The following is a 27729-nucleotide window of genomic DNA, read 5'->3' as shown; positions in this document are numbered from 1 at the left end:
CATCCAGACATGCCAACGTTCCTGCAGTTGTACCGCATGCTTTCCGTCTACAGCCTGCTCAAACCACCGAGGTTCGGGAACTGCGAAGTTATTGAAGCCAGCCCTCGACCTTTCGGAATTCCGCAAAATATTCCGAAAAGCTGACCGTGACCCCTCGCACCTCGAACTGCTAAAAGGAAAGTTAGACGGACTTGTCGAAACAGGTGATTGGGACTTGGATGACGCTGTCCAGGATAGCCAAACAAGCTCGGAAGTCGTCGATGCGGTCTTGTACTACATCACAGGATTTCTGTCAAGAAGGATGAAAACAATGCTGCCGTGTGAACTCTGCAGACAATCACTTTCTGTTGCGACACCGACGTTGCCACAAGCATCTCTTACAAACTGCAAATCAAGAGGTGGGTTGACTCATCCAAACACGCGGCTGTACGACATGATTCGCTGTGCAGAAGACTTCTTCTCCAAGAACATGGACCAATACGACGTTTTTTTGGGAACCGTTGACCGTGTTCTTCAAAACTTCGACCTCACGTTTCCATGCCGCGAACATAAAAACAACGCTGTCGCCAAAATTCTTCACTACTACGTGGGAATGCGCATGAGACAACACTGCTCAAGCGAAGCACGAAACAGGCAGAAAATGGCCCAGGAGAAGAAGAAGCTGTCGAGGTTAGCAAAAGACTGATTCGTGAGAAATAATGGTTTCGATAAGTTTTACGAGAGTAACATTTTTTTTTTTTTTGCTATTGTATCAAGGAGCAAGGACAAGACGTACAACACTTTCGTCATGCAACCTCTTCTGTACATTCAAATTAAAATGAAAGTTCAGCACGTGCGTGCGTCTTTCGGCTGCGCTTGTTCATTATAGATTCTCATATAAGTTTGTGCCTAAAATATTCATAGCCTTGAACCGTGACGTCCGAATGGAAGCTGTGAAGCCATTGCCAAGAGGACTGCAATATATTCGTGCAGGAATATTACTGACGTCGACCGGCAGTGTGGTTAGTGAGGATTCGAGCTCTGCACAAAATATGGTGTGTTTTCGTAGTATGGATAATTAAATAGCAACAGCAAAGAAAACGAATCGTCATGCTCACCGGGTCCCTCATGCATTCATTTAATACGACTCGAAGGCAAAAGCCATCTTCTTTTTCCTCTCGGTTGATGTATTAATTCTGCCCCACCACCCTTCGAAAGCTTTCTGCGCCTAACGTGGTTTTGCATTGCCTCCAAGATCGGAGCCACATCACCTGGTTTTGCATTGCCTCCGTGATCGGACCACCTTTGACCAAGCCACGATGCGATGTGATGTCATCATGTGAGGCTACGTCACGTGACGTCATGATGATGTCACAATTTTTGGCGATCTGTGAGTCATCGTGACGCCATAGGGTGGTGTCCTCGTGATGGTGATATTTTGCATCACTCGTCCCCGACGCCGCAGTCGCCGACGGTCAAATTTCGCGTTTAATGAAGCATCTAAGGCTTTCGCCTTAATATAATAATTGTCAGGGTTTTACGTCCCAAAAGCACATGATTATGAGGGACGCCATAGTGGAGGGCTCCGGAAATTTGGACCACCTGGGGGTCTCTAACGTGCACCTAAATGTAAGCACACGGGCCTTTAGCACTTCGCCTCCATCTAAATGCGCCCGCCGCAACAACCTCAATCTGAATTGGTGGCATATAGGGCAAGTCCGATCATTCGTTGAAATAAATTATACCTAACTCATTGAGTTCACGGTATAAAAAATTATAGATTTCGCGTTGTACAAAATATATCACGCTGGTAATTTTACTGTATGTGACGCCATTTTTCTCGTTAATTTACCGAAAAAACTTGGAGTGCGCTTGAGCTTCGCCTTCAAGAATAGAACGCGATAGCGCAATCGGGCCCCGTGCGCATCGCTTTCTCAATTGCTAGCCTCACCGACGCCAACACCGGTATTTCTGCGAAACGAGCCCTTTAACGCTATCGCGTTAAAAATTCGAGCCGGCGAGGACGCACAAAAATACATCCATTCGGGCGTGAAGCGCGAACGGCGAATCGGCGACGGAATGGCCTTGAACCGACGAGCTTTGTTGGAGAGCGCGGTGAGAGGGACGCGCGCATTTTTCCTTCTCCGCTAGCGGACTGTCACGACAGAGGGCGCGTGAGCGCCGTGCCCGATTCCGTGACTTTATTAGGACGCCCGAGCGAGCGCAGTTTCGCCTCCTCAAGAATTCTTGCTCCGTGGTTATGGGCAGGCTTTGATTTTGTTGAGATTTCATGGTCTAACCGTGAGTATGCATTAAAACACTCCAGAAACAAAAAGTTCAACATCCATATTGTGGTGAACAATTTATGCAAGGATATGAAAGTTGCATTGCCACTAGGTTTATGTTTTACAGACCTGCTTTAGTGAACACGACACTATGGTGCAAGTGACAGATATGACACAGACACAGAGTAAACCATAGCATACAAGAGAGATGTGTCTTTATGGGCATTCCATGACAAACAACTGATGGCTCTCTAAAGGTACTTCACAAAACAGAAATCCAGAAAGGGCCATAACACAGGCTTAACAAAAAAGAAGCTTTCATTGATGCAAATGATATGGTGACAAAAAAAAAACAGTGGGCTAAAAACTGACAACAACGAATGAAAACAAAACAGCTATGAAGAAGGAAGGGGAGGGGCAGCTTTTGACAAGAAGGGCACAGACCTTGCGCTCACAAATACAGCACTTTCACCAAGGTACGCAAGATGACCACAACAACAGCTGTCACTCATCCACCAGCACTCGTTGCCCCAAGCATGGCACAGTCCTTTCTTTTTACCCATCAATAACATCACACGCACTAGAGGGCAACAAGAAAACCACTAGGTTTTTGTTATGAAAACAGCGCAACGCACAGTTGCATCCAAGAGCCTAAAATATTAAATGAAGTAGGCATATCCTGCGCTACGTACAGCTCCCTGCCACATATCAACCGTTTCACTTGGCAATTCAAGAACGATGATGGTTCACTGCAGTGGAACAAGAGTGCACCTTAAAGCTAAACATCCCTGGTTCATTTGAAGCGTCAGTCTTGGCGGCACAATACAGGGCTCGAATTCCACCCGTCATTTTCGATCGGCAGATCACATTCATCGCAACGCTGTGATCGAGACCCAGAGTGTGTCATCGCGCTTGGATTACTTCTGCTGGAAAAAAATGGCTAATTTTTCTTCTGGCAGGGATTGGAATTTGCCGACCTGAAAGCACTTCCCTAAACCAACCGTATCAAAAGAATGCAGCCCAGTGATATCGGAGGACGACGCTGAGATCGATGAATTCGGGCAGCGACACAAGCAATCATTCATGAAAATGGTGGGCAAAGCAGGGTCCTCTTCACGAATCTCCAATAACTTAAGCGATGGCAGCAGAGTGGGTTACAACGGCAAAGACGCAAGCACGGCGATGGACCCTTTGCACACAACATTTGGTTGAGCCTCCCAGTCTCGCAAGTCACCCAGCAGCATGCCATGGTTTCACAAGTCATCTATGCTTGGTAGCCAGAAGGCCTGCAAACGAGAACAAAGCAACACCGCTTTCAATGTTTGCACGTGAAAACCGATTGGGCAATCCAGCATTAAGGTGGGGTGAGACTTTCAAAGTGAGTTTCAAAATTTCGCTGTACAGCAGTGGTAATGGCTACAAAATTTGCAAGGCAAAGATAGACGCAAGTTGCATTGGAGCTCAAAATTAGTCTCAAACTGTGTTTAGTGTATTTTTATCTTTGTTTTTTAAGTTTTTCTACATATGTACTTTCTGGTTAAGATCTGCTATTTGCAGAGCATTGAAATTTCGCACAAAGGTAGCTAGTAACGCTTTACAGCAGTGGAACTAAAGTTGTGAGTGTACAGCAAAAACTAGATTTTTAATGTTTTTTTTTACGTTCGTCGATGTATGAAAATTGCCACTCATGAATGGTTTTTTTAATACTAAAAAAGTACAAATGCACCTACACTACTGACTTTAGTTCCAGTTATGTAAATGCCACCAATTAACATATGTGCGAATTTTTGTTTGCTTGTGCTCTATAATTCCCGAGGAAAAAGTACACAAACTTCAAAAACGTTTTCAGAAAAACGCAGAAATTACGTAGGTACGCATGCACATTGCCGGTGAACTTGTCAAAGAAAAAGGACCAAAAATTATTTTTGAAACCATGAGTACCAAAGTGTGACATATATTCTGAAGCATAAAGAAATCCTCTATCATGTGATATCGGAAAATTGAATTTTTTGACCAAAGGAAATGTCACCCCACCTTGATATGCAGAAAGAATACACAAACACACTTGCATAATGCACACCTTATTTTTGCAGGTTCAATATAAAAATACACCTGAATGTACTATTACTGGACTGAAAAACAAAAACACCAAAAAATCTCACATGCCAATGTTGACAAGCACAATTTGCCTTCAGATAATTGCAAGTTTATTCGCCTGGCAGTCCCTCTTCTGCAATCCGGTTTTGCTGGCTTTAACCCTTTCACTACCGTTGACAAGTATAGTCATCATGAGGTCTTGTAACAAAATGGCCAATGACTACTATGCTCATAAAAAAAAAACTGGTCCCACACGGAACCAATGAAGACTATACTCGTCAAACTTGTGTTTCTTGATGCTAGATGGCGCCACACTTGTCCATGTTGGAACATTTGTGTCTCGGCTTTCATTTTATTGCCATTTTTAATTGTATTGAAATGCAGGGAAGCCACCTTCGACTTATCTTTGTTTACGCAATTACTGAAATAAAGGAACCCGACTGAACTGAATGAAAGTACTGTTTTATTCACAAAAAAAAAAAAAACGCCAGGCCTGCGCGGAAAGCGCAGCACAGTCACAGCGAAAGCTGGAAGAGCGGCATTTCTAGAGCCCGTTGTAAACTCTCTTGAGGCTACTCATACAAGTACACTAGCAAGGTACCCACTACGCTATAAATCACAATATTTGTGAAGTTGGGAAGCACCTACAATGCCATTATTCATCATTGTGCGCAGAAGCGAGGTTCCAGCTACACATATGTAAGGCATTATGTGCACTTTGTCTACGTGACGACTGATGACGATGAAGAATTGTGGCTCAGCCCTTGTAAAGGGTTGGAAGCTTTAAACAGCTCACCAGCTACGTAATTCGCATTGTGTGTCGCCCGGTCACTATTTCACTCTCCCATCATGCAATATAACATACGTTGACGTGAGAAAGAGAGACAGAGAGAGGAGGGAAGAACTTTATTGAGACCCTGAGGAAGTAGATGATGGGCTTATGGGCTTCCTTAGCAACCAATGCAAGTGCACTTGCGAGGAACCCACTACGCTATACCTCATCATAATTTCTGTGACATAGGGAAACAGCCACTATGCCACTTTTCGTCATTCAACGGAGAGCCGTGGTACCCGCTAAAAACATGTAAGGCATTATGCGCACTTTGTTTGTGTTGTGCCTGATGACGATGAAGAATTATTGCAGAGCCCCTTGTAATAGGTTGGAAGCATCCAACAGCCCACTCGTTGCGCAATTCGCATTGTGTCAGGCCTGGTCACAGAATTCGCGTTGCGTGGTGCGTGGTTGTTATTTCACTCTTCTACCACACTAAATTACATATGTTAATGTGGTTCCTTCTGGACATGAAGCCTGTATAGCGTCTTCTTGCAAGGCACTTCCAAGCACCGGCATGGCTCTGAGGTACAACACTGGGCTCCCACGCAGAGGGCCCAGGTTCGAACACCGTTCCATCCTGGAAATTTTTTCTTATTTCATTTTTTTCTTATTTCGAGCGATAGTGGTTACGGACACCGGTGGCGGCGGCGGCGGGCAACTACGGCGCCAAAAACGGCCGGTGAAATGACCTCATAACAGCTTTCGCTCTAAAACGAGCTCTACAAATAGAGGGAAAAATTTTTTCGGTAATTTTGGCACATTTTTCTTCTTTTCCTACAGTAGCAAAAGGGTTAAGGGGTATTCACACGGGAGAAGAAATCCTCTGGGGAGAAGCGGGGATTGAGGATGACGTGACGACGACGTCGCGCATTAGCAAGTGGGCACGGCCCCTCCACGTCTCCTCAGAGAAGACTGGGACTTCTTGAGCGACAGGAGAGCAATGTGGTGGGCATAGGCGTGCACAGGGTTCCCCTTCATTGCAGCGCCCCCCCCCCCCCCCATTAAGTCAATGTATGGGGCAGACTTTACGGCACCCCCCCACCTCTTAGGTGACGGCGGGGGGGGGGGGTGCAACTGCTTCGCGTGTGTGTTGGCCACAGCTACAGTGGCCACAATCGCCAAACTTAGCGACGATGCCACTTTTTTTTTTTTTTTAGATCGTCTAAAAACATTTGTGCTTGTGGGACACCACATCCGAGGCCTGTTCAACTTGAATGCTGAGTGAGAGAGGCGATTTTCAAGCAGATGGCAGACCACTTCTACCACTATGGCCTATATATATATCAATCACTGATATTAACTCTTTTTTTTTTTTCGAATGTAGCAATTTTGATAAGCATTTTGACATTGCCCATTTTCTTGAACCCGTTTAACCTAATGTTACCAGTTTTACTGGCATAACAACTTCAAGAAAAAAGAAAGCATAATGCATGTTTGTAGCATATTAATGATGAAAAGCAGTAAACAATACGTTCAAACGAATTTTCTAGATGTTGGGGGGAGCATCGCTTGCAGGAGGCTCCGGCTCATTATACATAATTTCAGCGCTATGACAAGGAAAAACTTCGGAGCTATAATGAGCAAAGTTATCTGCATTGAACGCACACTTGTTGCCTACCTGAGTGTCGATTTATTTCAGCTCTCTATTTCAGACAACGTCTTGGATACAAGTGCAAAAGGCAGAAAGGCAGATGCGCTCTGCCTGACAGGACCCGAATGCACACGCACATGAATGTATCAACACAAACAACTATTAGTTCATACAGAATGCAGTTTTATACAAAGTGAACAAGGTGCATAGTTTTAAAATCGTAAAGAAAGAGTAATAAAATTGCAAATAACAAAACCTCAGGAACATTTAATTTCTACATACACAACCAATTAAAGGCAAAAAGAGAAATCTCCAACCAGAAGGTTTATTTTAAATAACCCGACGTTTCGAAGCCTGACCGGCTTCTTCTTCAGGGGTGAGATGGCCCGAGGTACACGGCGCTTATATGCGCTTTCTTGCCGACAGTTGCCGCAAGCCTTGACAATAGAGGGGGGGGGGCAAGGTTCCCGTGGTGCGGTTGATGTTTTCCGCTGTATTCTGTATATGCCACGACTCGAGGAGAAGCCGCCGGCGCCAACAGCTTTCCTGTTCCAGGATCACCGCATCGTCAGGACTAATGCGGTGGTCACATTTTTCGCAGTGTTCCGCTACTGCACTCCTTTCGCTGTTCAGCTGACGCAGATCGTTCTTATGCTGCCGCATCCTTTCGCGGAAGTTCTTTGTTTCCCCGACGTACGCGGCGGGGCAGTCTGAACACGAGATCCTATACACGACGCCCTGCGCTTTCTCCGCGGGCGCGCGGTCTTTGGGAAGGGGGAAAAAACGGCCGATGGTGGTGGTTGGCTTGTGTGCCACGCCGACCCCCGCCTTTCCCAGAATGCGCGTTAATGTTTCGCTGGTTCCCGCGATGTAGGGAATCGGCACACGTCGTCGCTGAGGCGGCGCCGCTGGCTCTCTACCCCCACCGCCTTTATTCCTGCGCAGGGCCTTGCGAATGAACGCCTTTGTGTAGCCGTTGTCGCTGAGATCCCGGATTATTTTTCCTTTTTCTTCCTTCTGCCGTCGTGGAGACGAGCAGATTCTTTCGGCCCTTTTCACGAGGCTTCGTACAACGGAGAACTTGTGGCAGGCGGGGTGATTTGAGCTGAAGTGGAGGTAGCGTCCTGTGTGTGTTGGCTTCCTGAAGACAGAGAAAGAGAGGCTCTGACGTTGTCTTCTCACCAACACATCCAGGAACGGGAGGGTTGAATGGATCTCCATTTCCGCTGTGAACTGAATGTGGGGATCCACGGAGTTCAAACGGGCGAGCAGGTTGTTGGCCTCGCCGGATTTCACCACGCAGAAGCAATCATCTACGTAGCGAACAAACAACTTGGGCTTGGGGTCACACACGGCGAGCGCTCGCTTTTCGATGTCCTCCATTACGAGAGCTGCCACTGTTGCCGATATCGAGGCCCCCATGGCTGTCCCACTGGTCTGTCTGTAAAACACGTTGTTGAAAGAGAAATAAGTGCTTGAGAGGCAAAATTCCAACAGCTGGCATATCTGGTCTACCGAAAGTGGAGTTCGGTCGATCAGGGTGGGGTCGTCTTCGAGGGCCCGGCGCGTCACAGTCAGTGCGAGGGGCACGGGCACGCTGGTGAAAAGGAAAACCACGTCGAAAGACACCATGCGATCGGTTTCCTCAAGCACAACGTTGGACGCCAGTTCTACGAAATGCCCCGAGTGGCGGATGTATGTGTCCGTCTTCCCGGTCAGAGGCACGATTACCCTGTGAAGATAGGATGACAGAGCCCGTAGGGGGGAGCGGGTGAAGTCAACGATGGGTCGGAGAGGAATTCCCGATTTATGGACCTTTGGGAGGCCGTAGAAACTCTGGGCGGATCCGTTTCTGCAAATCAACTTCAGGTAGAGGTTTTTGAAATCGGGATGATTGGTGAAGATTTGCGATAAAAGTCTGTTCAGATTGGTTTGGGTTTGAGGAGTCGGATCTTTCTTGATCTTGGAGTAAGCCTCCCCGTTCAGAAGTTCTCCTGCCCTCTTCTCATAGTCAGCGCGATCCATGACGACCGTGCTGTTACCTTTGTCGGCCGGTAGGACTACGATGGTCTTGTCCTTCTTCAAATCTATGAGAGCCTTCCTCTCTTCGTCAGGAAGGTTGCTGCTTAGCCGAGCCGGTATCTTGGAAAGAACTCCTATTACCTTGAGACAGGTCTGTCTCAGACCCGTCTTTTGTAAACGACGCCGGGCGCCCTGTCCTTTGTTGGTCGGTCTTTCGGGCGGAAGCGGCCCAGCGTGCATGAAGGCACGTGCGCGATGTGCACGCCTTCTTTTCTAAAAATCCGAGCCAACGCCTCGCTGGCTCCCTGGACGTGTGGGACCGACACGCGTTTTGGAGAGCTGTTCGTCAATGCTGGCTGGGAGTCGCGTAACATCTTTTTCTCTGCGCGACGGGCGACGGATCGAATGAAATTTCTGGGATAACCGTTTTTTCTGAGGTCCGCAATTACGCGGGCCTCTTCTTTCCGGCGTTCCGTGTCAGTGGAACATATCTTTTTGGCTCTCTGAAGTAATGTGGACACAACGGAGGCCTTGTGGGTGGAGGGATGGGACGAATCGTATTGAAGGTATCGGCCGGTGTGCGTCAGCTTCCTGTAAACGGAGAACTCCAAGTCACGGCCCCTTCTTGCCACCTGGACGTCGAGAAAGGGGAGGGTGCGGTCGCGTTCACACTCGACCGTGAACTGTATGGCTGGGTGAACGGAATTTAGGTGCAGTCTGAAGTTTTCAATTTCAGATGTCTTCACGACACAAAAGCAATCGTCCACGTAGCGAAGAAAGAGCTTGGGTCGCGGCGAGAAGGAGCCAAGAAGGAGAGTGCCTTAAAGAGGCCGCTGCCAAGCCGCCACAGTCCCCCCTGAGGAAGGAACCGAGCTGGTTCCGAAACGTCGGGTTTTACGTGTCTTCGTAACTTTGGTTGGAGAATAAATATCAGTTATCTCAGTTTACTTACCCAACCAGACAGACTTCTGTCTAATGTTTACCTTCACTCCATTCAGTGTTTTCAAGTAACATATTTGGATGCACTTGGCCAGTTAGCATCTCTTTTTGGGGGCACTTCTGATAAGCCGAACTCCCGATAAGACGAACATATGACCGCAGTCCCTTCGAGTCCGTCTTAACGGGAGTCTACTGTATCGCAGAATGCAATTATCGCAGATTGGCACGAAGATGCCAATCTCTTGCATCCTCATGAAAAAAAAAACTGCGATAATTGCACTTCTTAACTTTGTACAAAGCCCACTAACATCAAAGATGATTAATTTCGATTCCTATTACTCCACAACAATGCCTCACTGATTGGAACCGAAGTGGGCTGATCCGAAAGGCTGTGCACAATTTCTTCGGCGGAAAAACAAAAGCCGCCATCAACAACCTCGTGACGAATGGCACTTTTGTTCAGGCCAGACTTGCAACAACGAAAGCACGTGAAATACTGCTGGTGGCCCAATGAAATGGCACAGCAGCGCACGTCTTTTTGCACTTGGCCGTTCCTTTCAGGCCCGCATTGTACTTTCATCGTCAGCAAGTGGTGAAACATGGGGTGGTACAAGCCACCAGAGAAGTCTGAAGTAAACAAGGCGACTTTTAAGAGCTCGTTTATCTTTGTTAGACACAATATTAATAAAAACTAACAGACAATAATTGTTGTCTGTTAGTTCTCATTAATATTGTGCCTAACTCCGAAACGAGCCCTTAGAAGTAATATTCTTTCCTTCATTCATAGCAAGGGTCTCATTGTCGCAGACTTGATGCCTTCAGGTAGTATGCGAGGGATTATCGGTCAGCTGCCAGCTCGTAAAAAGATCACGTGCTATGTGACGCCAACAGGCAGAAAAAGAGTGTTCCACACTCGCCGCCATGGCTGCGACTGGTGCAGACTAACACTCCTAGGTTTAAATGCACGTATATATACCCCATAAAGTGGACGGGAGGATGACCACCGCCGTAGCTCAGTGGTAGAGCATCGGATGCGTTATTCGAAGGTCGCAGGTTCGGTCCCTGCCGGCGGCAAGTTATCTTTTCGTCCACTTTACTTTCTTCACATTTATATTCTAATTACGAGAAATAACACCCCCTATACCAGAGTAGTCTGGTAACACCAGCCTCCCTCTCCATTCACCTCGTCCGTGTGAGTGGGGGACTTTTGTGGGGAATTCTCCCCGCCAGCTGGCGTCACTAAGCTCCGCCTTTATCCTCGGCGGATTTCTCCCTCGTGTGGATACAGCTTTAAGATCGCTTCTGAATACACCTTCATCGCATGCCTACAGAAGGGCTCAGACAAGCTCGATCTACAAGGAGTTGCGCAGGAAGGTCTGCAAGCCGGCTTTTGACGTCAGGATATGTTCCAGTTTTTCACCCATGGAAACCATTCCTGGTCAACAAGAAGCTGAAATCTCCTCCCTTTGCGCTATTCCGAGTCACAGGTTTCAGGCACATAAATTTGATGCAGGTATCTTCAGCGTCCAAAATAGATTTCCTGTGACATAAGCTCTCATAATGAAATCCATTTGCACTTCATGGGAAGAAGCAACAACATACACAGGTTCTAGTCACAGATAAAATAAACCGATGCAAACAAAACGTGCCCCGGTGCCATTTTGTGATGGCAATTTCACTGCACTTGAACCCTCTTACGAGAACACCGCGATTGTAGTTTCGGTTTCATATTTTATTCTAATGAGCAGGGACTCGTTTTATCGGGAAAAAAAGGTGCACATTAGATTCGAGTAAGTGCAGTATGTGTCTACAGTACCAAGAACACTGTGGACCCAAATATAACACACACTTCATCTTAAGGCAGAACCCGATGAAACCAACCAATAATACATTTCAGAGTCCACAGTTATTGACCAATTCTGCACTCATTAGGAACGGTCATGATTTGACAAACTGCTTCACTTGTTAATCCTGTTGCCCAAGAGTCCCAACACACAAGCTAACAATAAGCATCGCAAAAGGCCAGATGTCTGGCCGAGCGTCCCACATGTTTCCGGTTTTCGTTACTTCTTGCACTGTACCCACACCTGCGATAGCCTTGTAACCGCCACAGCATAAACAAAGGGCACATAATGCCTTACTGATGTGTAGTGGGTCCCTCGCTTCTCCACAGAATGTTGAATAATGGCATGGTGGCTGCTTGCCTACCTTGCAAAAATTATAATGATTTATAGCATAGGGATTTGTATCTTACAGTTGTACTAGTAGTAGTTGCCCCAAGAGAGTTTACAATGGGCTCTAGAAAGGACACTCTTCCAGCTTTCACTGTAACTGTGCTGCGTGTTCCACACAGGCCTGGCGTTTATTTTTGTTTTCACATGGTCATTAGTTTTTCCAATTTTCTCAAAATACTCTTTTGGCTGTGTACAATAATCTGGGTGGCTGTTGTTACTCTTCTAATCAGTCAATTTTAGTGTTTTATGTTTTTAACACAATAATGCTAAAGAGCACGTTTCACAGAAATTTCATTGCGGCATCAGTGCGGTTGGTTGTGAGCGAAAAATCATCTTGTCCGTGACTGAAAAATCGAGAAAGATGCAAATAAAATAAATGAAGAGTGGGACAGGCTGTCTGCATGGCAAGTAAGTGTTCTACCACAGAGCCACGTTATTGCTTGAAACTGCTTTGGAAATAAACACTATACGAATGTCGTGTAGTGGAAAGAGTCTCCGGCTTGCGAGCATGCATAGAATGCAAGCATAGAATCGCCCCAGGCGTCAAAGCATGTGAACTGCACAACAAGTGGGTGTTTTAAAGGCCCACCCATTACAAAGCGCTCTGACATACTTAATCATCATCAGCTGCAAAAGCATCAACAAACTGAGAAGCTGCGTAGGTTCGTGTGTTGCCTCACGGACGCATAGTGGGCCCTTCGCTGTTTCGTAAAGGGAGAATTATGGCGTAGTGGGCATTTAACAACTGTACTTGCAGTAGGCATTCTAAAATAGTTTGAAACAGCCAGTGTTACACGCACACTCGTTCGTTTCCTTACGGCACGGTTGAGGCATGCACCGAGAATCGAAGCCATGCTAGCAATTGAGAAGGCGATGCGCACGAAGCCCGATTATGCTATCACGTTCTACTCTTTAAGGCGAAGCTCAAGCGTCCTCCAAGTTTTTGTTTTTTGTTGTCTGATAGGTAGGCTTCCAAAGAGCACAATATGTCTATTGTCACAAATTAGCGTGTTATAAAGGGCGCGCGCGGCCGCTTTCAAGCAGCTGCGCGACAGAACGGCGCGAGTCGCGCGCCCAAGAAGCGCGAAAGACGAAAAAACAAGCATCAAAAGACGCCAGCGCGCCGCATCCTCCTCACCCACTCCAGCCAGACGCAGTCAACACGATCGAACGCCCGGCAAAGCCTGGATCTTTCTAGAAGGAAAGGGTGACGCATCCGCGAGCGATGCCGCTGCGATTCGAACATACGAGAAAGCTCTCGCCCTTTCTCTAGCCTTAGCTGTTGTGGGGATCCGAGGCGCGCCCGAAGCCACTGCGCGGGCATTTCGAATCCTTTCCCTCTCCCGTTCTCCCTGCGAGGGCAAGTGGCGCCATTTTGCGCTACGCGCCGACACTCGTGGTGGCGCTGCGCGCGGTCGGGAGAGCCGCGAAATTCGGCGACTGACGCGCGGGCAGGCCGGGACGAACTCTCTCTCTCCTCGGACGCCGCTGGGTAAGCACGTATTTTCCTTCCGGTCCAACGTCCCCTTTGGGAATCGCTGGACTGTAGCCTGCCTGGGTGCCTCGGCATCCTTGCAGGCGTGTTTACCTCAGTGTTAGCTCCGGTTCGTACGTGAAGCCAAAGAGCGGTGCCTAGTGCTCGCGCGCGGTCGTACCACGCCGAGTCGCACTTGCCGGAGGCCCACACGTACGGAGATTGCCCTAACCCTCGCGACCAGGCCCAGTGGTCATCGCGAGAGTGCGCAGCATAGCCGCGAGGGACCTTTTTCCCGAGCGGCGTGTCAAAGTTCGCCATTGCGAGCTGCGACGTGCTTCGCGGAACCCCAGTTGGTGTATCGTCCGCGTGGGAAGCCCTTTGCTTCCCCGTGCCCGGGAGCGGACGTGTACTGTGTGTGTGTTGGGGTGCCGCAGAAGGCAAATAAAGTGTTTGTGTGTGTATGTTAGCTCGAACACTGTGTTTATGCTGCGCGGCGCTCAACGCCTTTGCTAGCTGAGCGCGTGCGGAGCGGTGCGCTAAACGTAAGCAGGCGACGGTAGACGCGGCCCTGTGGCTCGCTAAGCCTGAACCCGCGGTAGTCTTCGGCTCCGGTGAGCATCGAGGCTACCACACTGGCGCCCAACGCGGTATCAAAGGCTCATTAAGCCTTTGATTAGACTTAGTCGAGTCAGCACGCCTTTGCGTATCAGGCTCGCCGTGTTAACCGCGTTATGTCTGCTAGGCGTGAGTTTTGTCCGCTGTCGTTTTTAGCAGATACCGCTTTGCTCGAGAACAGGGCCAGTGCCCCCTTCGAGCAGCATGCGCAACAGGCGCTCCCCGAGAACGGTGCAACGGCCGGTATCCCTTTTGAAACCGCGCCGCTTATCGAGCTCGGAGACAGTTCCCCACCGCTCGAACGCGCCGTTAACGCACCGACAGCCTCCTTTGAAGCGGGTGCACAGACGCTGCTGCAAAATGCCGCCCAAATGATACAGGCGCTCACAGGGGCAGTCCAAACGCTTTCGGCTGTTCCGAAACGCACTCATCCCGCTGTCATGTTGGCCGTTCCGACCTACAGCGGGTACGGTGATCTGCAAAGTGCAAGAGATTACCTGGACTCCCTCACACGTTACCAGAGAGCCACGGGTCTGGACGATCAGGAGGTGCTCGGACGCGTCGTCCCAGCTGCACTGACTGACACGGCGGCTAGGTGGTATCGGCTTTCAGGCCACCGAGCAGCAACCCTCGATGAGTTCCGCGCGGCCTTCCTGCGCGAATTCTTACCCGCTGACTACGAGAGTAGGATGCGGCGCGAGCTCGAGCTCCGCACGCAAGCTCCTGATGAGTCGCTTCAGGAGTACGTACGCGCGATGGAAGACCTTTTCTCTATCGCTGAGCCCAGAGCTTCGAACGAGGAACGCGTCGAACGGGTGATTAGGCAGGCGCATCCGACCTTTTCGGCGTACCTGCGCGGCAGCCGCTTCCGAGATTTAGAGGAATTGGCCGCCGAGGCGAAGCGCATTCAAGGCGACATTCTCGCCGCGCGCGCCTATCGCCCGCCACCGCCAGCCAGCGTGGCCCTTGAACCGCGCTGCGCGTGGGGAGGGGCCGTGCCCTCTCCCCAACGGCAACAGCCCGCCGGAGCTGCCTTTGCGGCTCCCGCTAGAAGCGGGCACAGTTGGGAGCTGAGCGATCGCGCTCTAGATCCCTACGCGTACGCGAGGCGCGCAGCAGCCTGTGCTGCACCGCAACTCGACGCGCGCGAGCAGGGACGCTATCCGACCCAGCGCATCGATGAGGGTGACACTCGTCATAACAGATCCTTTGATCAACAGGCGAACCGACCCCTGCCGCTAGAGGCTGCTCCTCCTCGGGAGAGGGGCCGCGACGGCGCATCTTCCCTTTCCCGAGACGGAATGCGCTGCTTCCGCTGCCGCGAGCGAGGGCACATAGCGAGGGAGTGTCCCGTATCTAGGCCTCCTGTGAGGCAGGGAAACGGGGGCGCGGGTCGTTCGTGAAGGCACGAGCGGCCGAACCCTTGCTTCTCCCCTCCGCGTACCGGGCAAGCAGTCTTGCTGGTGCGCACGCGCCGTTTATTTCGGTCATTATTGCCGGCCGCGAATTTTCGGCGTTGCTAGACACGGGCGCGAGCGCTTCGTTGTTTGGCGAACAGGTTTTGTCCCACTTGCGGAAGCACTCGGTGCGCTTGCGGGACAGCCGAACGACATTCACCCTCGCGAAAGGCGTGGCCCAGTCGGCTGGCGCCGCAAGGTTGACTGTCACATGGGGAGATCGAAGGAGACGCACGCGTTTCGTTCATCTTCCAGGGCTCAGTGTTCCTGTGATTCTCGGTCGGGACTTTCTCCTAAAAACCGGTATCGTTGTGGACATTGCGAATGGAGGCTATCGCGACGGACCTTTTTCCCAGCTCAAGCCGTTCATCAGCCCGCCGGCGTATACAACTGCCTGTGCAGTAGATGCGTCGGAACCGTGTCGCGTGCAAAGTTCGGGGGCAGGCCCCTGCGCTATGCGCTCGTCGGCTCAAAATCCCCATCGGGATCGAGCGGCACGACACGCAGAGGCTCCGCATCCTTTGACCGCCTGTGCGACTCATTTGGATGATACACAGAAGGCTCGTTTGTCGGCACTGTTACGCGAGTACGACGAGCTCTTCACCGATCAGCCGGGCTGTACTGAGTTGGTGAGCCACGCGATCGAAACTGGCGACGCGCTTCCTTTGAAGTGTAACCCCAGGCCCGTCAGCCTGGCCAAGAGGCAGGTTATCGACGGCTTGCTGGACGATATGCTTTCAGCTAGCATTGTTCGCCGTTCGTCCAGCGCCTGGGCGTCTCCAATTGTGTTGGTGCCTAAGAAAGACGGCAGTCATCGCCTGTGCGTAGACTACCGCCGTCTGAACGGAGTGACTCGTAAGGATGCCTATCCGCTCCCCACGATTAGCTCCATCGTAGGAAACCTCGGCACTGCGCGGTACTTCACCACGTTAGATGCCTCCAAAGGTTACCTACAGGTCCGGATGGATGAGCGTGACCGGTGCAAGACCGCGTTCACCTCCCACAGAGGGTTGTTTGAGTTCACTCGTATGCCCTTTGGTCTTTGTAATGCTCCTGCGACTTTTCAGAGACTCATGGACCGCGTCCTCGGGGAAGCAAAGTGGTCATACTGCATGTGCTACCTCGACGACATCGTGATTTATTCACGAACCTTCGAAGAGCACTTGGCCCATGTTGCCGATGTGCTCGGGAGGGTGAGGGCTGCCGGGATGACGTTAAATCCCGCGAAAGCCCAATTAGCGCAGACTCGAGTTCAGTTACTTGGGTTTACGCTGGGCGAAGGCTCCATTGAGCCAGACCGGGAGAAACTTCGAGCAATCCTCGATTTCCCCGTGCCCAAGGACGTACGCGGCCTGCGCCGCTTTCTTGGAATGGCCAACTTTTACCGGTCGTTCATTCCGTCCTGTGCCCGAGTGCAGGCGCCCTTGACCAAGCTCTTGGGTAAGTCCGCTGAGTGGCGATGGGGACCTGAGCAGCAAGAGGCGTTTTGCCGTCTGTCTAGCGCCATTGCGGAGACAGCGCAGCTCAAGCTCCCCGACCTGACCAGACCGTTCGTGGTCCAGACTGATGCGAGCGATCTGGGATTAGGAGCAGTTCTCCTACAGGAATACGATGGCGTGTTGCGGCCGTTGGCCTTTGCCAGCCGCTCGCTGATACCCGCGGAGAAGAATTATTCCGTGACTGAGAGGGAGTGTCTCGCCATCGTGTTTGCACTGCGTAAGTTTGACGTCTACCTGGATGGGACGAAGTTCGTGGTGCAAACAGATCACAGCGCGCTAAGCTGGCTGATGCGGCTCCGTGAGCCTGCGGGCAGGCTGGCGCGCTGGGCTCTCCTAATACAGCATTATGACTTTTCAGTGCAGTATCGGAAGGGGAGCACTAACGTGGTAGCTGACGCGCTATCTCGTGCCCCAGTGTCTACCGGGAGCCTGGATCCCGGTGCGACAGCCGCAAGCGGTGCCTTTGCGCAAGCAAACGTTGGGGGCGAAACGGCGGCCGAGCCGCCGAGCGGAGAGAAGGGTGAGTGCGCCGACGAGCGAACCCTTTCCGCGAGCCAGGCAAGCAGCGCGCCGCGAAGCGGGCGAGAGGGTGAGCAACACGTAAGCGAACCCATGACGCCGACGCAAGCGGCAGCGATGGCTGCAGTCCTGAGTGGGAACGATACCAGGCTCCCCTTTGGGAGAATGGGAATCGCTTTCAGCAGGCAAGAGCTACTGAAGGCTCAGCAAGATGCTCCGTTTTGTCGCGAGTTGAGCGACGGTCTCAGGGAGACGGAGCGCCGTGACGCTGCTGGTAGTGCGGCGGGCGCAGGGGGACGGGAACCGGCGTGTGTCGCTGGGTCCCCCGCGGACACATACTTGCTGGACCATGACGGGCTCCTGCTGAAATACATAGCCACCGATGAGGAGTCCGTGGACCCGTTTAAGGTGGTTATGCCCAAAAGTCTGAGAGCCGCACTGTTGCGATCCTCTCACGACGAACCCATGGCCGGTCACCTGAGTGGCTCCAAAGTTTTTGCAAAACTGAGCAAGACTGTGACCTGGCTTGGCATGAAGCGTGACATTTTCCGCTATTGCCGTTCCTGCCATGTCTGTCAAGCGGTGAAATCAAGGGGTGGCAAGCCGCCCGGCCTGATGAAACCGATTGTCAGTGAGCGTCCGTGGCAAGTAGCCACCTGCGATCTAATGGGGCCGTTCCCCAGAAGCAAGCAGGGGTTCATACATCTGATGGTAGTCGTGGATCATTTTTCGAAGTGGGTGGAATTGTTTCCGCTTCGGAAGGTGACAGCGCGAGCGGTGCTTGAGAGGCTGCAGGAAGTGTTTTGTCGGTTCGGCTTTCCGGAAAGACTAATTACTGACAACGCGTCGTATTTCACCGCTCGGGTGTTTGGTGATACGTGCCGTTCCCTAGGAATTAATCACTGCACCACTTCTCCCTACCATCCCCAGTCCAATTTGACGGAGCGAACCAATCGTACGCTCAAACCGATGTTGGCGGCCTTTGCCGAAAGTCAAAAGGACTGGGCAGACCATTTGAGTGAGCTCGCGTTCGCACTCCGAACCTCCGAGAGTCGCTCTACTGGTTTCTCTCCCGCTTTCCTCAACTTCGGAAGGGAGTTGGCAAATCCGGTGACCAGTGTCATGCAATGCCAGCTCGGAGACGAGGAAGCACCAGCAGACTGTTCTGCTTACGCATCAAAGCTTCGGGACAGGCTTTGTCGAGCTCTCAGTAGAGCAAGGCAGAGTTTGGCATCGGCCAGGGCTGCGCAGAAGGCCCAGTATGACCGGAAACATCGCCATCTTTCATTTAAGGTAGGTGATCTTGTCCTGAAGCGCAACCACGCTCTTAGCGACGCGAGCAAGGGGTTCTCAGCCTCGCTCGCTCCTAAGTGGCTTGGTCCGTACCGAGTGGAGAAAGCTTGGACTCCGCTCGCGTACTTGCTGAAAGATCCCCTTTCGGGAAAACTCAGCCGTGCCCACATCGCAGACCTGAAAGCCTTTGCGTCGAGGTCTGACGAGCTACCGCCAGCGCCCAGTGGCACTGCGCGCAAGCAACGGGGCACACCCGGGACGGCGGACCGCATTCGGGCCACGCACCGGTATAACCTGAGGAAGCGGTCACCTTAGTGATTTCGCGCCGGACGGCGGACTTATTTCCGCAACCGAAGGCCCTCACCTTCCTATCTAGCCTCAGTTGCCTAACTTCTTTACGGCCTGTGCTCGCAAAGAAGTGGGCCCCGCCCAGTTTGCTGCTATTTTTGTTGTGGGAGTGTTCATGTTTACTTGATGTGTTTTTTTTTTTTCGTATTTTGCCGCGTATGGAGTGTCATTTTGTTTTGTTTGCTTTTCGCTGTGTTTTTTTTTTCTTTCGCCTGCGGAAGGGGTCGTGAATACTGGTGCTCATGAGGGGGGAGAGGTAGGAAGGACGCTACGCGCCTTCCATCGCGTGGCGCGTCGGGAGAAGCCCGTCTTCGGAGCTGTGTGTGCGTGTGTGTGTACGTGCGTGGTGGGTCTGTGCGTGCCCTGGAAGTGTGCGGCGTGGGGACGACACCATAGGAAACCACCTTCACCCTATCGCCGTGGACCCTGGAGGTGTTCGGGGACCCGCTGACGTCAGACGGACAGCCCGGCTGTGTCCTGCTCTCGGCCGTCGTCGAGAAGCCTTGCTGCCGTTTGCCTCACGGCTGCTGCGCGGGGCTAGCTGACATGGCAGCTGCGCCCGGCCCTCTGCCGACGCCGGGACGCCTTGCAGCCAATTTGGTTTGGCGTCAGGATTACAGAAGGACCGGCTGTCCCAGCGAGGTCTTTGGTCAGCCAGCCTGGGATTCGGGACCTCCGAACCACCACCGAAGCGGCGTTCGTCGGACTCGCGGGTCTGTCGTCGACTAGATCGACGAGCCAAGGGTGAGCCCGTTCCGGGCATGCGGACATCAAACAGGCCTCTTGCCTCGCACTCTGGCCAACAACATTACGCGCCGCCTCCCTTCCGCGCCGTGGACGCTCTCCCGCGTGAGCATCACGAACACTCGCCTTAATTTCTTTTACCCCCTTCCGTAGCATCATATTGTATAGTATAGTGTATTTCAAGTGTATTGTGTTATTATTTCTTTTTTTTCATTTTTTATTTGTAGAGTAATTAGCAGCAGTTGTGGGCCTGGGCTGAGGTTAGCTGTTGCTCGTTGCATAACGCCTTTGCATGCATGGGCGACGACGGGCTGCCTTTGCAGACCGGTATAGGGTGATTTAAGGGGAGGAGGATGTGGGGATCCGAGGCGCGCCCGAAGCCACTGCGCGGGCATTTCGAATCCTTTCCCTCTCCCGTTCTCCCTGCGAGGGCAAGTGGCGCCATTTTGCGCTACGCGCCGACACTCGTGGTGGCGCTGCGCGCGGTCGGGAGAGCCGCGAAATTCGGCGACTGACGCGCGGGCAGGCCGGGACGAACTCTCTCTCTCTCCTCGGACGCCGCTGGGTAAGCACGTATTTTCCTTCCGGTCCAACGTCCCCTTTGGGAATCGCTGGACTGTAGCCTGCCTGGGTGCCTCGGCATCCTTGCAGGCGTGTTTACCTCAGTGTTAGCTCCGGTTCGTACGTGAAGCCAAAGAGCGGTGCCTAGTGCTCGCGCGCGGTCGTACCACGCCGAGTCGCACTTGCCGGAGGCCCACACGTACGGAGATTGCCCTAACCCTCGCGACCAGGCCCAGTGGTCATCGCGAGAGTGCGCAGCATAGCCGCGAGGGACCTTTTTCCCGAGCGGCGTGTCAAAGTTCGCCATTGCGAGCTGCGACGTGCTTCGCGGAACCCCAGTTGGTGTATCGTCCGCGTGGGAAGCCCTTTGCATCCCCGTGCCCGGGAGCGGACGTGTACTGTGTGTGTGTTGGGGTGCCGCAGAAGGCAAATAAAGTGTTTGTGTGTGTATGTTAGCTCGAACACTGTGTTTATGCTGCGCGGCGCTCAACGCCTTTGCTAGCTGAGCGCGTGCGGAGCGGTGCGCTAAACGTAAGCAGGCGACGGTAGACGCGGCCCTGTGGCTCGCTAAGCCTGAACCCGCGGTAGTCTTCGGCTCCGGTGAGCATCGAGGCTACCACACTGTATTGCATGCCGAAGAACCCTCCCGACGCTTCTGGAAATCGGGGAAGAAGGGATAAAAGCGTGCAAACGACGAGAGTCGGGCAGTCAGTCGAGAAGAAATCAGTCAGTGAGAGAGTCGAGACAGGAGTGAGTCAGTCGGCCCGGATGGTGAAGTTATGCAACGTGTGGCTCCGTTAGCCAAAGACGTGTTTATGATGGTGTGCGATCAGTCGATTGTCGATTTGGAAGAATCCGATGACGACACCGTGTGAGCCATGACAAGTCACGACGGCGGTTGAGCTACGACGATCAACGCTGGAGCTGGCGTGAGTGTTTCCTTGAAGAGAAGCATTCGATTACCGTCCAAGTATTGTGGACTGGATACGCCATTATCTATTCAGGACTTTAACTGTCGTTGAATAGTTGTAATGCATGCAATTGCATTCGTAGCGTGTGATCTGTTTGTTTAGCTCCCATTGTGTAAACACCATCTGAATTATATTGTGAAGCTGTAACGGGTACCAGCCGAGTGTGCATGTGTTTGTATGATTTGTATTGCCTTAACTGAGAATATATTTCGTTTTCGTTTGTGTTGTCTACTCTCGGCTCTGACTCGGTCTTTGGACCACAACCGGCGTTCGCTGGCGCACCAAAGGACCAACTCTAAATTGTCCGCGCTTTCGCGGTGCGTTTTCGGAGGGCCGTGACGCCAGCCCTTAGAATCCGCCCGGCGATCGCCGTCCCCATTAACGGGATTAGTGACATCTATAATAAAATGTTTCTTCACCCTGAAATGGTTTGAAATTTTGCACAAACAGACAAGGAATTCGTATTTCAAGTTAAAGTTCTGAGCTTTTGTAAGTTTGGGTAAAATAAGGGTAGAAACATGAAATGATGCTTTTTTCAGTTATTCAGCATTCATGGATACATCAATCTTACTTTTAGCTTGCTTACTGTAAAATATTCATTTTTGCCAGTCATCCGAGAAGTCTAGAACCGAAAGAATGTCTTCATAAAGTAGAGAAAGTCAGCCGATTTGACGAGTGCCAACTACGCCATAATTCACCGTTTTTCAAATTAGCTAAATATGCTCACCTATACAGCTGCACATTTTGTTGATGCTGTGGCTGTTGATCACTTATGTCCGACTGCTTTGTAATGAATGGGTGGGCCTTTAAACCATCCACTCATCGTGTGTGACACCTAGTGCAATTCTACATTTCTGCCATGCAATTATGCATCTGTTAATGTGACTCCTCACACTAAATGACACATGCACAGGGATTTTTTTTCCAAAGCAGTTTCAAGCACTGGCATGGCTCTGTGGTGGAACACATGACTGCCACGCAGGGGGCCTAGGTTCGATTCTGCCTTGTATCCCAGATTTTTATTCTTTGCATCCATCGAGACATTTTGCTCACACACAGTACTGATTTTTTGGTCACACAAACACCGTTGATACTGACACTGATGCCAACGCCAGAATTTCTGTAACATGGGCTCTTCAACACTACAGTTGGACTTCGCAATAACTAGCTTTGTCAAAAGTGTGTCACTGTAATGTCCTGCACAACATCTTTTCGCATAAGCCTTATGTGGAGCCATAGTCAGCATGCTTACCTCAGAGTACAAATATGTAAGCAGTGTGGATAGCTTCATTCATCACGGTTACAAGCTGCGGAAGTCAGCGGGATCTTGTAATACTCGTACGAACTAAAGGTGTGGCTCGGTTCATTAATGCAGCCACGAACGAAAGGAGTACGACTTTGGCTATGCTTTTCCAAATTGTATGTGGCTGCTATGACACACCTGACACAAGTGCATTGGACACGGCTGTTCTGGCTGCGATGCACATTAAGAGATTTCCATGTCTGTCAGACTCCCCAGACAAACTTTTGCACGCACGAAATTCAATAAGGTTGAGAGCTGGGCTAGTTGGTGACTGATCAATATACCTATATTGTCCAAAGTACACTACTCCACCATATAGGTGTAATGATCACGCATGAAATGTCTGTTTACGGGCCTCCGCAGTCTCGACTTGAGTGTACGGACAGAGCCGCAACCCGCAGTTGGCCAACCTGACAGTTTGTAGCAGCCTTGACCATAGCACGTAGTAACGCTTTAAGACGTTATTGCTGCCGTATCGTCTATGAAAGTGTCACCGAGATCGCCCTTCACATCTGCATGAGTAACTAACCCAGCCCATTTTTTTATGTGCGAGGATTTACCGTAATGATTATGGATTTGTTTGTAATTGGATTTGATTGTAATTTTACTCCGTGCATCTTCACACTGCAGCAAAGAGCGTCTCGTTGAGCTAGGGGGGTCGTTCATGCATAAGTTAACAAATTAAAATGTACATGTGTTACCGAGACTGCAGCAACGTCGATGACATTTTGCGAATCAGTCACATTCGTGGCGTTAAGGGGAGATGCGGGTTGAAAAATGAGTTTTTTCACAAAGTATCGATTTTTGTTTTCACCTGTTTTGTTAAGATTAGTACCTCTACTGTTCCAAAAATAAAAATCAAAGTCGAGACTCAACTGGAAATGCGTTAAAATTGCGTCTAAAGAGCACAAGGTGGTTGTTAATCTTGACCGAAAGTGTGACGTCCTCTAGCGCCTCGCGGCCGATTACGCGTGGCCACTCGCCATTGGGGTCGCATGAGGAGATCTCAAATAACCACGCTTTCCCATGCTGCAGAAGCACAAGAAATAATAAAGAAAGCATGCTTTTGCCCACTTTTTGAGTGCTGCGACTGCCTTTCAAATCATGTGGTACAGATTGGGGACTGCCATTGGCCGCTGCGCACCATGCGTCCTGCAAAGCCTGCTTGCAGGGTCGGTGTTTCATCGAGCTACGCAGCTGAACAACGTTTCTATCACGTATTTATTTTCATCTTGGAGGAAGAGAACCGTAGCAAGCGCAGTCACAGGCCAGTGAAGTATCGCTCGGTGAACAAATTTCGAGGACACCGGCGTAAATCAAAGCCAAACACTCGCCGAACGGCAAGTTCGTCTGCTGCCGCAAGGCCTAGCGACGGCGACGGCAGTGCTTCCGACGAGTTTGCCGCGGCATTCAAGTATGTCAGCGCCTCTCAAAGAGAAGATTGGACTCCTTGACGACGAAGAAAGATAACGGTAGAAAGAGTCTTCCTTGATCGCTGACATAACAGCATTGAACATCCTCGTGATCGGTGCAGTGTGTCTAACGTGTCACCGTTTGGGAATACGCATCCGGGAACTAGCTTACAAACGCAAAGGCGTCGTTTCTGGAACTGCAATGCGAGAACAGCAAGTGCCCCAAAAGTATTCTTTCGATGACGTATACGTTGCGGCGAGTTGCTTCGAGCGAGGAGGCCAGCGTAGGGGCGGCGCGTGACGGACCGACCGCAAGCAGAACCTGCGGCAGCGGGAGCTCGCGCAATAGCTCCTCTGCTCGAAAGAGCTGTGAAGGAGAAACTTATGGCGCTGGCTCATTTTAGTGGCAGTGGCTACTAGAAGAACAATTTACCTCTTTTGTGTGCAATTTTGATCGTATTTCGTTATCTCTTTCATGAATAAACATCCAATTTTAACTTTAAACTTCGTTTTTCTCAAAAACACACTTTTCGGAAATTTTTTCAGCGTGCCCCTCTTGTTTTTGGTACTTCTGTTGCTCTAATCTGCATGAAATTTTGCCCAAATTTTTTCTAAGGTGTGAGGAATGCAGTTATCTCTTTCAAATCTCAATATTATTTATGCATATTAGAAAATGTGCAAGTAAACATTTACTGGGGTCTGGGTAATAACGGATTTTCCATGTTTGAATTTTTCAAGTCTAGTAAATATTTTCTATACACTTTCTTGATAGTTTTCGGCACTCTACAGTTCAAATGGAACAATATGAGCCATTAATTGTCAAAATGTATAGAAGTTTAAGGATTGAAAAGGGGGGGGCTACAAGGCCTTTTGTGTTGTACATCATGACTTTTGTCATGATGCACAACACAAAGTATGCAACTTGCAAGAAAACTAATCATACATGTGAAATCAGCATATAAAAAAGTGTCTTCGAGTAGCATCTCCCCTTAAGATACCTGGTGTTTTGATGAGGTTCTCAGTGGTATTTTTATATGTTCATTTCAGAGTCCTTCTTGGTGCCACTGAAACTTCCTCCGTCGTGGCCGTCCCTAGTAAAGCGAGAGGCGCCCCAACATGCGGTGCACGGAGGCAGCTTTGCAGCTTGTGCGCCAGTTGTCACGTGATCACAGAGGGCGAGCTTTGAGCTGGGTGGAGCCTATGCCGCAATGTTGCTATAAGAGTCTCAATACGTCGATGGCCCCTATCACTGTTTTTTATAAACATGGAGTAGGTCTATAGGCAAACGCTCCCCAAGATGAAAACTTTATGCCAAAATTCGGTTAGTTTGCCTTGTCGACACTTGCCATGCAGTAAACGCATAGATATTTGTAACGCAGCAAGTATTTCACAGCGTCATCGTCACTGTGCTTTCCGAGGAACGTCCAAGTTATGTCGAAAGCATCGAACACGTCCAACGGGTTTGTGGTATTCTCCCCGTGGCTTGTGCTATGGAGGCAGATCACGCAGTGTGCAATTGTAGCCATGGCAACCTCTCCTCCATCGCTGATTGGCCACATTGCTGTGCGGCTGCCGTAGAACACCGCAACAATGGGCCTCGTACCCATAGTTCATACAGCAAGAGAAGCTTGAAGTGCGCGAGCAATACCACTTGCGCACGGCAACCCAAGAGCGGCAAACAGTGAGCCACCGCCGCTAGTGTGAACAGCGATGGGGGCTCTTGCGTAAGAAGAAGCAGCCTAGACTAAGCAAGCAACGTGGTCGACAACTACTTGAGGCGTATGCAACTGCTTCTGGCACCGTGCCGATTTTGTAAACAAATATGGCGGTGCTCACACAAGTGTGATATGGTGGCACTTTACACAATTTAGATGCATAAAGCGCAAATACATTTGAGTGCATTTTGGAGTGTGCTGACCATGCACAAGCCGATAATGTGTGGCGAAATGTCTGGTCAGTTTTTGTTGTTGTGAGATTCAAGTTTAGCAACATTTCTTTGTATCGAAGCTTGGGCGTGTTGGTTAGACTTTGGAGGGAATACAGCGCAAGAGAAGGACAAGGACAAGGAAGGGCGACGTGTCCTCGTCTTCTCTTGTGCTGTATTCCCGCCGATAGCAACATTTCGTTGTTGAGAGATGTGAGATACATTGACTCCTATGGGCACTGCCTGATTTCGAGAACTTCGTTCTTGCACAATTTCGTTATTGCAGGTTTCGACTGTATCGCAGGCTTTGAATGGAGATTTGGTGGCCACTGTCGACCTCTGATTGCCAGATATTTTCGTCAGGCAAACGCCGCCGCCTGAACCGCACAGCAGCAGGATGCAACCATTCTGGTCGCTAAGCATGCTGGTATTTCACACGTGGGTCTCTCTGCATCCACTGAAATTGCGTTGGTGTTTATGTGTCTGCATCGATTCAGCACGACCTGAATCGTTGCCGGCAGTGCCGAATCCGCCCCAGGTACTGGAGCCAACATCGGCTCTAGCACTTGAGGGAGGGGCAGTATTCTTAAAGGGATACTAAAGACCACCAGCGGTGGAACAGGGTACGTGGGTTTGAGAGCAGGCTCTGAGAATCCAGAAAGACTTTTTAGAGCAGGCTTGGAGCAGCCATAAAGAGCTTTTCGAGCAAGTTCAGAGCAGTCAGAAAGACCATTCAGAGCAGATGTAGCACCGTTTCACAGCCTTTGTTAAGCAGCATTTGTCCAATCCTGCATTTAGCAAACACTAAGTTAAACTGTGCAAAACCTTTATTAGCTTAGAATAACAGACAGCTGAGCTAGTTGGTAAGTATTCATTCTAAAAAGACAGGGCGTGCAAACACGGACACAAGAAAGAAGTCAGGACACCACAAACGCCGGCGTTTGTGGTGTCCTGACTGCTTTCTTGTGTCCGTGTTTGCACGCCCTGTCTTTTTAGAATGAATACTTTATTTAGCTATGTATGCACGTTCGTGTTGTTTTTTTTCATTCTGTTACATATAGTGCGTCTCCCAATGGTCACATTCGTGCTAGGTAGTACAATGCCCGGAGAAATATGCTCGTATCCTGCAAGTTTTCCTCCAGTAAAACAAGGGAAGCGCTTGGTTGTATTTTTTCAAACAGCAGTTTCAGTGCTTGCAAAAAGCTAAACATAGCTTTGTGCTTGCCAGTCAATGGGTTGCGAGAGTCGACGAACGCACCTAGCTATGCAGACGACGTAACTAGAGCGCGTTGAAAGGCGCAACTAGTAGACCATCCTCCACATAAGCAAAGATAAAGCCAAAGATCACAAGCAAAAATGCGAACCAAATTAATAAGCGCGGGCGAAGTGCCCAAAATGCTTTCTCCAATACACGTAGCTATGGGAAGTTGAGGGCCGCAAAGCTAGGATCATTTTTCACCGTCAATAAACTCAAAACTTTCACGCAAACATCATCTGCAATGAGCCACAAATATATTTAATTTCATTAGTTGTGGCACAGAAGTCGGCACCGGCAAGCAAAAGAAAACCGTGAATATGCCGTACCAAGAACTAAAAAAAGGCATGTAGCACCAAGGAAGAGGGC

The 27729-nt window shown here is 50.3% G+C and overlaps 2 protein-coding genes across 2 annotated transcripts in view; one reads left to right on the top strand and one right to left on the bottom strand.

Moving 5' to 3' along the window:
• Nucleotides 1-2324: 2324 nt before the first annotated feature.
• The window catches only part of LOC119397084 (WD repeat-containing protein 82), a 75594-nt gene continuing 50189 nt past the window's right edge, over nt 2325-27729 (bottom strand). The window contains exon 7 of the mRNA XM_037664526.2: nt 2325-3550. Within this exon, the coding sequence (XP_037520454.1) occupies nt 3518-3550 (33 nt within the window). The 3' untranslated portion in view covers nt 2325-3517. The remainder of the gene's footprint in view (nt 3551-27729) is intronic.
• LOC125759065 (uncharacterized) lies at nt 14413-15589 on the top strand. Its single transcript, XM_049417319.1, has one exon. It carries the CDS (start codon nt 14446-14448, stop codon nt 15475-15477), a length of 1032 nt encoding a protein of 343 aa, XP_049273276.1. The 5' UTR covers nt 14413-14445; the 3' UTR covers nt 15478-15589.

Source organism: Rhipicephalus sanguineus, chromosome 6 (assembly GCF_013339695.2).
Source record: "Rhipicephalus sanguineus isolate Rsan-2018 chromosome 6, BIME_Rsan_1.4, whole genome shotgun sequence".
In the NCBI taxonomy this organism is placed as follows: domain Eukaryota; kingdom Metazoa; phylum Arthropoda; class Arachnida; order Ixodida; family Ixodidae; genus Rhipicephalus; species Rhipicephalus sanguineus.
The sequence above is the reverse complement of the archived record's forward strand: the minus strand, read 5'-3'. Positions and strand labels throughout refer to the sequence as shown.

Coding starts and splice junctions, on each gene's coding strand:
- LOC125759065 (XM_049417319.1), top strand. CDS start 14,446: ATGATACAGGCGCTCACAGGGGCAGTCCAAACGCTTTCGGCTGTTCCG.